The sequence below is a fragment of the Carassius auratus genome, unplaced genomic scaffold (assembly GCF_003368295.1).
Source record: "Carassius auratus strain Wakin unplaced genomic scaffold, ASM336829v1 scaf_tig00035768, whole genome shotgun sequence".
Lineage (NCBI taxonomy): Eukaryota > Metazoa > Chordata > Actinopteri > Cypriniformes > Cyprinidae > Carassius > Carassius auratus.
Window position 1 is genome coordinate 41424 of NW_020526261.1, and position 10612 is coordinate 52035.

The following is a 10612-nucleotide window of genomic DNA, read 5'->3' on the forward strand; positions in this document are numbered from 1 at the left end:
TGTGAGCACACACCCGGAGCAGTGGGCAGCCATTTATGCTGCGGCGCCCGGGGAGCAGTTGGGGGTTCGATGCCTTGCTCAAGGGCACCTAAGTCGTGGTATTGAAGGTGGAGAGAAAACTGTACATGCACTACCCCCACCCACAATTCCTGCCGGCCGGAGACTAGAACCCACAACCCTTCGATTGGGAGTCCAACCCTCTAACCAGTAGGCCACGACTTCCCCAAATGAGTCAGATCAGCCCACACTCTGCCATAAAAGACTTGAAAGTTTAAACCATGTCTGGCATGATCGTACTGTAACTGTACATAATTAAAATCAAACTATCATGTGGCAAATAAAGTATCTTAGTTCATCCAAACTTAAGCAGCATACATTTCAAATGTATTTGCATGGCTCTACCGCAGTCACGTGGCTTTTACAGATCAAGAGTTTTAAAAATGCACACACTTCTGGAACTGAGTGGCCATTAAGTAAAAATAGCATGCTCCTGAATGGGGTAACACATGTGCCAGCTGAGCAACTACCTTTATGATGCTAAAATGTACAGAGCTCTCTGCGGGATTACATTCACCTCCTTGGATAAAAACTGTTCATTACCCGATGGGACACACAGGCATCGTCAGATTGACAGTACTCTAGCCCAGTTTTGCAGGGAAATCTAGTGGGGGCAGACAGTCGTATTTCAGGGTGGCCGTGCCACTCTTTATAACAACTCTGCTAAAACTAGCTCCAGATGCGCTCTTATCGGCGCTCCTCCTGCTGGTGGCGACCGCTTTGCCTGTGTATATAACGGTCTGTGATGATGATGATGATGATGAAGTATTCTAAAGGATTAAGAAGAACTGAATAGACTATTTTCTGTTGGGGAGTTCAGCAGACGTTTTGATCCAGCAACACTTTTATTTGTTTCGTTTGAAGTTTTGTGCCTCGCGCCTCTCTCCGCCCACCGGACCGGACTCGGCTCGCTCGTTCACGCGCCTCCAGCAGCAGACTCGAGTCTCGAGCTCATCATCGTGTGGTCGCAGGTCGAGAAGATGTCGGCTCGGTGCTGCTCGGTCAGTGTGCTGTTTCTGTGTCTGTCTGGATGTTTGACCACCACAGACGCGGCTCCAGGACGGGACTGCACAGGTGAGAAGATCCGTGTTCCTGTAGCTTCATTACGCCGCCCGAGGACAGGCATAAACTTACCTGACAAAACATCTCGGCATATTACAGTTTACAAACCTACAGTATAAAAGACGTCCAGTGTAAGGTGAACCGTGTACATTAGTTCAGATTAAATAGATACATGCTCAGAAAAAAATATATTTATGACTATTGTGGATATATATATATATATATATATATATATATATATATATATATATATATATATATATATATATATATATATATATATATATAAAACTGTAGAACAATAATATTAATATTAACATGGTAACGATTTTTTTTTTACTAGGCATGTATGTCATAATTCCTGGAAACAAATCCTTCGAAATGTTTTGTATTTTAACTCCCTTATAATTAACTATAAAGGAGTTAATTGTAACTTGTAACTTTTTCAATAACTACAGACCATTTGTTCTTTAATAAAAGTCTGAAGCTTTTATTGTATTCAGTCCATTAACTCAAAATAAGTGTAAACGTAGAAATATATATATTAGTTTGTTGATTTGAATCAAAATGCTTAAATAGTTTATAAATCTACTATTTATACCTAAACTGTGTCAGCTAGCTTCAAATACAAGGTGCTTTTACAACATACCTGTTTAAAAAAAGTTGTAAATTGAAGAATGATTATTAAAAAAATATTATTTCAGTCTATCTACTTGAAAATTGCATATTTAATCCAACATTACTTGTGTTTTTGTGTCTGTGTGTGTGTTGTAATAGTGAATATTAATAGAAAATGTATGAATTAATATTAATTACTAATAGAAAACCATGGATACCAATTTATATTTTGTTCTTGAATTTACTGTTGTAACCAAATGTATGTGTTCAAAATAACTGTTATGTCATCCTTTCATTCTTAAAACTGAAGCAGATAAATATGTGAAAATGTTAGTAAAGTTTGAGACACGTAATGGAGAACCACTGACTTACAGATGCTGAGTCAAACTCTTGCATCACTCCCTGATCTCTCCTGTAATGCTGCTCTTCTGTAGAGGAGGGTCACTGTCCAGCGAAGCTGACGGTCGTGCCGTCCAGTCGGGGATGTGTTTCTGATAAAGACTGCTCTGGAGGACACAAATGCTGTGTCTTTGACTGCGGGGCTGTGTGTGTGCCGCCTGCTTTCAGTAAGAAACAGCAAATAACACATTGGTTTAAACTTACATTTCACTGAAAGGCTGAAATAGTTTATATTCAAGGCAATCAGCATGCAGTGCTATGGTGTCTCTGTCATGTGTCTGTATTACAGCAAAGCCGGGAGTGTGTCCACGCAGGAAATTTGGAGCAGGAATGTGTGCAGAGTTCTGTGTCAATGACAGTGACTGTCCAAACAGTGAGAAATGCTGCAGCAATGGATGTGGACATGATTGTATGGCTCCATATACAGGTGTGAATATTATATTATATTATATTATATTATATTATATTATATTATATTATATTATATTATATTATTGAGCTTTCTCATGGTTTTTTATAACAATAATTATATAGGCTATATATATATATATATGTGTGTGTGTGTGTGTGTGTGTGTGTGTGTGTGTGTGTGTGTGTGTGTGTGTGCCCCTGTCTTAAGTCACTGGGGAATATTTTCAGCAATAGCCTAAAAAACAAATTATAGATTTTTCTTTTATGCCAAAAATCATTAGGATATTGAGAAAAGATCATGTTGCATGAACATATTTTGTAAATTTCCTAGCGTAAATATATCAAAACTTAATTTTTGATTAGTAATATGCATTGCTAAGAATTCATTTGGGCAACTTTAAAGGTGTTTTTCTCAGTATTTCGATTTTTTTGCACCCTAAGATTCCAGATTGGAAAATATTGTCTGATCCTAATAAACCATACATCAATGAAAATATTATTTATTCAGCTTTCAGATGATACATAAATCTCAATTTAAAAAAAAAGTACACTTAAGACTGGTTTTGTGGTTCAGGGTAGCACACATATATATTCTTTCTGCCTCTTTTTGTTTTATATTATAATAATACATATTATTTAATGTTATTACGTTGTTATACAGGTAGGACATTTTATTATTATTATTTTTGTTTTTTTGAGGGTAGCTTTTGCATTGCCTTTCAGTTTGTGTTTTATTTTATTTAATAATTTTTACATATTATATATAATCCAGTACTATTCCAGACAAAGAGTGGCTTTACAAAACGAATAAACACTAAATAAAACTTACAGTACAATTCCCTCTGTAAGTAAAATGATGTTGCTTTGAGTGTTTGGTGCAGTGTATCTGAGACTGAGCACTGTTTGTGTCCATGCAGTGAAGCCGGGTCGATGTGCTCTCCCGAAGGGGACTCCAATGTGTGCAGAATACTGTTACCATGATGGCCAGTGTCCTGCTGAACAGAAGTGTTGCCCAACCACCTGCGGTCATGCATGCAGTGAACCGTGCTGAATTAACCTAATGAAGGAGTCTTTGGTGGATTGATTTTGCATAATCATGCATACTTGATTTATTTAGCCATTTAGTGATTTATTCATAGAGGTTGTTTTCCTCATTTATAACCATCAACTAAACCTTATAGTTTCAGTAAACCTTCCAGTGGTTGTGTATTCTTGGCCACAAAATAACAAAGAAAATTGCTTCATTGAAGAGTTGGTATTTTTGGTATGCCAGTGTTCGTTTGGCTGTTCTCTTCTCACATAACAGCTCATTGGCATCAGTGCTTAGGAATGTACAAGTTCCCCTCCCCGAGACCCAAACACAGGCACGTCTTGTAATGAAAGAGACCTCCGTTTCCATCCTCTCCAGGAGCCTGGCAGTAAAAAGGTCAAAGTATTTGTCAGCAAAAACATGACAGTGATGGAAAAGCTTTGAACTTAAGTACTAACCAACCAGAAATTAACTAGTCAGAGGATGCTGGGTAAAGCACTTTTAGCAATTTAGTCATGTAAATAGAGAAGAAGAAAGTGCAAATATGAAGAGAATTAGTGCTAAACCGAGGTTCATTGTGCATCAGCTTCCAAGAATGTTAAAACTCAAAAGACATTTATAATAAATGTTGTTCAGTTGAACTTTCAGAAATATTTAAGAAATGTTTCTTGAGCATCACATATTAGAAGTATTTTAAAAACTCTTTAAAAAAAGATTTAAGGCTCCAAACTTTTGAATGATAAATAAATATATTTTGTCAGTTGCTTGGCTTCCTTTCCTATGGCATGATGTTGTGTAGCACCATCAGCTACAAATCCCATCTACTGCAAAATCCCTTGAGGCACGAACAAGAAAAATGTTGCACTAAAGAGTCAAACTGTTCTTAAAACGTTTCCAGTCGGTTTATTATAGGAAAGTTAACCAGTGTTAAAGGTAACACCCAATCTGGAGGCCATTATGAGGTGAGGCAAATGCAAAAAACAATTAAAGCAGTCCAATCTTTCAAAACAACACATTTAAATATCAGTGCATTACAGAATATGGAAAATATCTGCCACATTCTTAAGACATCCATTTTGAGTATTTGGATTGTAGTGTCTGTGTTTCTGAGGCTTGGTCACGCTCTCAAAAGGGTGGAGTAGACTGAAACGACTTAACATCATGCATGTATATTTCTCCCAGATGCCCGAACCATGTGGATCCTTTGAAAAATGTTCATGTGACAGCGAGCTATCGTTTTTTTTAAACAATACTGCAAAAATGTCTTTGCTTATGTGACAAAAAATAAAACAAAAAAACAAGATAAAAAACAAAACAGTGACTCAGAAAGCACTCAAAACAAAAATAAAATGGAGGCTAATCTTTTGCTTAAGTGACTAACAAAAAAACAACAAGATAAAACAAAACAGTGACTCAGAAAGCACTCAAAACAAAAACAAAAATAAAAACAAAACGGGTGGTTAATCTTTTGCTTATGTGACTCAGAAAACAAAACAAAAAACAAGATAAAACAAATCAGTGACTCAGAAAGCACTCAAAAACAAAAATAAAAACAAAACGGTGGTTAATCTTTCGCATATGTTACCCACAAAACAAAAAACAAAGTAAAACAACAACAAAAAAAGTGGCTAATCTTTGCATGTGTGACAAAAACAACACCAATGTGACAAATCTTTGCTTGTGTGACTCACAGAAGAAAACCTTAAAAGGAGGATAATCCATTTTGGCAGGTCATTTGTTCAACAGAAGTTCAGAGCATTTACTTGGCATCGAGTCGATCCAGGGCTGACAAGCATCTTAAAACTTCAGCAGCTGCCGTTTAAGCATCACGTCCTAATATGGACATTTATGCTCTCAGTAGTTTAGGCCAGCAGTGGCACTCCCCTCATGCGACGGATGAGGTTGGCCAATCGTTTCGACAGCGGTGGACTGGGTTCATCCACCTGGAAGGTGCGGGTCAGCAAGTTGTAGAAGGAGCCGTAGCCCACCGCGACCACCGTGCAGGTGAGGCAGATGACATTGTAGGGCATGCTGAAGTCAGGCGTGGGTAGATTTACCAGCAGTGGTTCGGTGTACACTCGCACAAAGTAGCTTGATTCTTCTTTGACTGGGACACTGGAAGTCAGAGGTGAAAGGTTATATACAAAGAAAACAAATAAGGTACACTTATTTACTATTTAAGAAATAGTTCACCCAAAAATGCCAAGATGTAGATGAGTTTGTTTCCTCATGTGAACATATTTGGAGAAATGTATGACTACATCACTTGCTCACCGATTGATCCTCTGCAGTGAATGGGTGCCGTCAGAATGAGAGTCCAAACAAATATTAAAAACATCACAATAATCCACACGTAATCCACACTGGGTGAAAGAAACAAATCCATCAAGATGTTTTTAAACTTCATAATCCATAATAAAGCTTCCTCCAGTGATAAAGTCCATCCTGTTCTCCTCTCATATCAAAATCCACACACATATTTGCTTAGAAATGTTTTGGACTGTTTTCACTTATAAACAGAGCTTGAACGGTGTATATTTCGCTACTTATTCAGACTAAATAATTTTTTTTAACTGGAGAAATACTATGGATTAAAGATTCATATTTTAGCTGGAAGAAATAGTTCATAGTTAAAACACCTGAAAAATGGATTTGTTTCTTACAAAAGCGCAGCTTTCCACTTCACAAGATGTTAACTGGTGGACTGGAGTGATTTGGATTACGTGTGGATTATTGTGATGTTTTTATCAACTGTTTGGACTCTCATTCTGACGGCACCCATTCACTGCAGAGCATCCATTGGTGAGCAAATAACAGTCATATATCTCCAAATCTGTTCTGATGAAGAAACAAACTCATCTACATCTTGGTTTGCCTGAGGGTGAGTACATTTCCAGAAAAAGTTAATTTTTGGATGAACTACTCCTTTAACACCAAGGCCGCTTCATACTTACAAACTGCTGAACAATGGTTGATCTTGTGTGAAGTTGGTGCTCATTGCAACCATACTTGGCACAAGGGCACTGACGACAGAGGACCTGCAAGAACATATTGATGGTACATCAGTCAGACATAGGGAGTGGCACACGGGATGTGCAACAAATCCTTCAACAACAATTATTTTTCAGTCAAGAATTGCAAGAGAACACAAATCCTAACATGCAAAAGAACCTGGAGGTGAGCGCTTTCAAAAACCCTCAAGTGTCTTACCCAACGTAGAAGCCGTGGTTGGGATCAGGTGTGTACTCAGTCCATTTGAGCAGGGCCCTTTCAAACTGTACAGTGACCTCGGTCATGGAGTGAGGGGGTAACTGGATCAGCATCTCCAGCAGATGAGGACGGTGGCGGTCTTTAGCAGGCTGGTACTGAATGTAACCTACAGGAGAAAGCACAAACTTTATGAAGTCTGTATTCTCTCTGCTCCTAAGCACAGGACTGGTTCTGTCCACTAAGGATGATTTATAAAAAAAAAAAAAATTATTGTGCGCATTTTAAAGAGTGTTGAAACATAACTTTTGCCAGCAATTTTCTGTTTTGGGCTTGTTCCTTCCCCAGATGTTTTAACTTCCCCTCTACAACTGATTAATAAAACTGTAAAATCAAGAAAGTCCTGATCGGTATTTCACATTTTGGATTTGTTTAATACATCTGGCATTTCAGTGCATAAAAATGTGTAATTATGTATACATCTAATCCTGAGAGTAACTATATATTATAGCAAATATAGTACATTTAAAGATGATTCAAGTACTAGTAGTCAAAAATGACTTAAATTGAAGAATTGCCCTAAAACAAGTGATAAATGTATAGAAAGCATACATAAAGTTTGAAGTACACAATATATTTTGCACCAGTGCTAGTGTGAGTCTGTGTCTACTCACTAGGTTTATTATCACGAGATTTGCTGGTGACTGTCAGGGTGTGAATGTACAGCTGCAGGTACCAGGGCACTGAATCCATCAGCAGCACAGGAAAAGCTCGATATGGGTGATTATTATAGATGACAGTGTGGATTTCCCCTGTCTGCAGCCCAAAACCAGCCACGTAGCGCTCTGCATGCAGCAGAGGACGCAGCATATCGCCTAAAGCACAAGGTGAAAGAACCATAGAAGAAGTTGGTGTGACTGGTCTATTAACACAGAAGGAAGCTCATTAAGATTGTCACTTTGTAACAATAACATATATAGTTGATCAGAATAATGACCATGCGTAAAACATAGCAAGCATCAGATAGTCTCCAGCTATGAAATGCATTCATACCACTGTCTCCTTTCCAGCGCAGAAGGAGATTGAGTGAACGTAACTGGCCAAACGTCTCCGCTCGGCTCAGGTCAAACACGGAGTATGTCCTGCGATCCCCCAGCACCACAGCTTGGCTGAGCAGAGGAGTCGCAGGACTCAACTCGAACAGCTCCCCCTGGTGGACAAACAGCACAACACTCACACTGACTGAAGACAGCAGCTCACTCATGAGGAAAATTATTCATGAGGACTTGAGGATTTAAAAAGCTTCTTTTTCCCCAGCAGAAAGTATTTTATTGTTTCTGTTTCTGTTTCACCTCAGGGTTGTCTGTGATGTCCACATAGACTTTACTAGACGAAGCAAGAGGACAAGCCTCTGTCAGAGTTCGAGAAAACATCTTAAACAGGGACCATTCTGTGAAAAGAGGAATATAATGATTAATATACAGATGGACTGAGCATAGCATCAACTTTCTATATTACTAGAAACACCACACTGCACCAACTCTTTTGCAAAGTTAATGCCATTTTTATGCTTTTTCACTTTTTTATTAATTATCTTTAAAATGGTTTCATCGTCTTTTTCAAAACAGGTGAGCAGTGTTTCGAAAGCAGCACAGTTTTTCCACATCAATGATGTGAACAAAAGGAGGAAGTCTCAAGTCTCATCAAACGTTCATTATTACTCACCCTTTTTGCCTTGGCCTGAAGTGTAGAGATCAAACACAACATTGAGAGTTTGTCTCAGCTCCCACGCTTTACTTGTGCATCGCTCATCCTAAGAGAGAAAATCTGAGGAGTCATCAGGAATGCAAAGACATTTCCAGACAGAGGACAACCTGTGCCAGAATCTCTCTCTGTTATTTTGTTAAAGAAACGTTTGAAGAGAAGCTCACCTGACAGACGGGTCTGATGTGAACAGCCTGGGAGTGGAAACTGCTGTGAAACAGCTTCTCTGACTTCAGGAGAACCGCCAGACCTGCCTGGAGGAAAAAAAAATTGTAAAAAGCAAAACCATAAATTAATTAGTTACTGCCTTTTTTTTAAATTTCCTGTTATTAAATTGCAGCTAATGACGTGAACCTTAGAACCACAAGGGAGAAGCTTCTTCCAGGGTGTGAGATTCTCAGTGCAGACGATTTCACGTGGCAATGTGGCGTAGCGTAAAAAACGGTGATCTGTAGCTGTGTGGTGAGAAAGATATCAGTCACATGTCAAAAAGAGATTACATTTTACTTTGTTGCTTTAAAAGTATAGCGTGAACTAATTGGGTGAATTTAAATAAAGAACAGCACTACAACTAATCATCTGCTGATGTGACATTAACTGAACCCTAAAGGTAAGTTCACACTGCCAACGATTAAAGCTGCGATTCAGTTCCTCAGCGTGAATGCATGATATAATTAATGGTTGTGGGGTAACGCATTACAAGTAACGGGAGTTATGTTATTAACGGGATTGCTTTTTTAAGTAACTTGGAAAGTAACACATTACTTTTTAATTAACAAGAGAATATCAGAGTTTCTTTTGTAACACCAGTTACTTTGTTTTCCCATTTATTGACTGACAGGTCTCCGGTTCCCATATTGGGAGAAATCAGAGTTCAGATGAGTCGTGTGTGCTGTGTGAACATGTCGTAGTGCTAGACTAAATGTGAATGTGCATTAATTCATCCCACTCACAAAAAAGCAACAGATTTTTAATTCATCAAAATGAATTAAAACAGTGAAATGTAAACTCAGAATATGACACAAACCTGCAATAATTAAATATATTAAATAACACGAAATGCATCTAATCCCATTTTATCAACCATTGTCTTTACTGCTGACCTTTGATGATACGTTGAAATAATAAGCAAATAAGCAAAATGCTAATAAGCAAAAATGACTTTAGATAAACTAACAATTGAGCTTCATTGTTTTTTTGTTTGTTTTTTTATTGCTGAAGAGTGTCGAACCTTCGTCTCCTGCGTTCTACTCTACAGACATGGATTTACTTTTCCTTCAGGTTTATTCATTCTACTTTTTGGTGTGAAAGGGCTTTTACATTTGCAATAAATAGAACTTGATATATTAAAAACAATCAAGCCCTGCTCATATTTAAAAAGTAATGCAAAAGTAACGTAATGCATTACTAAAAAAAAAGAAGTAACTAAGTAACGTAATTAGTTTGCTTTTTAAGGAGTAACGCAATACTGAAATGGATTACTTTTAAAAGTAACTTTCCCCAAAACTGGATACAATGAGCGGAAAGAGCCGTACCATTCCCCAGACCCAGCGGTTTAAAAGAAGCACTGGGCTGCACAGTGTTGGTCAGGTCAATGAAGTTCAGAGATGCACAGAAGATCCCAGAGAGGACGTTGGTAAGTTCCTTCCAGTTTCCATCCACACTGAGAATTGAACAAAATTCAGTGGACAGTTAGTTCATTACGGAGTTGCAATTTATTCAGTCCAAATTTCAGAATCATACAAACGTGCTTATAAATCAAGGTCTCTTGAGTTTTTTCAGTTAATTTAAGGACATGTAGGTGCTCACTCGCTCACGGTGTCGTGGAACCACACCCACAGCTCTGCTCCAGGGGGAGAGGGGATGAAGGGCTGCCCCCACTGCATGGTCCTCCAGAAGCCCTGCGTGAACGAGATGTGCAGCTCTCGCACCGAGAACTTGGACAGCACTTGACCGAGGGATTTAGGGAACAGCCGGTAATGAGAAACTGTGGGCAAAAAGACGAATCATGCAAACAAATGTTAAGACTTGAGGTGATATTTGCAAGGATGCAGCTCTTCATGC

The 10612-nt window shown here is 38.3% G+C and overlaps 2 protein-coding genes across 2 annotated transcripts; one reads left to right on the forward strand and one right to left on the reverse strand.

Moving 5' to 3' along the window:
• The first annotated feature begins 769 nt into the window (after nucleotides 1-769).
• On the forward strand, nucleotides 770-3796 carry LOC113082133 (perlwapin-like). The gene is made up of 4 exons (XM_026254004.1): nucleotides 770-1131; nucleotides 2172-2303; nucleotides 2426-2563; nucleotides 3465-3796. Exons 1-4 carry the CDS (start codon nucleotides 1038-1040, stop codon nucleotides 3596-3598), a joined length of 498 nt encoding a protein of 165 aa, XP_026109789.1. The 5' UTR covers nucleotides 770-1037; the 3' UTR covers nucleotides 3599-3796.
• A 659-nt stretch (nucleotides 3797-4455) lies between these two features.
• Nucleotides 4456-10535, reverse strand: LOC113082134 (GPI transamidase component PIG-T-like; the record flags this gene model as incomplete). Its single annotated transcript, XM_026254005.1, has 11 exons — nucleotides 4456-5692; nucleotides 6532-6615; nucleotides 6788-6953; nucleotides 7459-7659; nucleotides 7838-7994; nucleotides 8137-8234; nucleotides 8510-8597; nucleotides 8716-8802; nucleotides 8903-9003; nucleotides 10084-10211; nucleotides 10358-10535. Coding segments are annotated over 11 exons (1541 nt in total), but the record flags the coding sequence as incomplete, so codon positions are not given.
• Between the last annotated feature and the right edge of the window lie 77 nt (nucleotides 10536-10612).

Coding starts and splice junctions, on each gene's coding strand:
- LOC113082133 (XM_026254004.1), top strand. CDS start 1,038: ATGTCGGCTCGGTGCTGCTCGGTCAGTGTGCTGTTTCTGTGTCTGTCT. Junction 2,304..2,425: donor GTGTGTGCCGCCTGCTTTCA/GTAAGAAACAGC, acceptor TCTGTATTACAG/CAAAGCCGGGAGTGTGTCCA. Junction 2,564..3,464: donor TTGTATGGCTCCATATACAG/GTGTGAATATTA, acceptor GTGTCCATGCAG/TGAAGCCGGGTCGATGTGCT.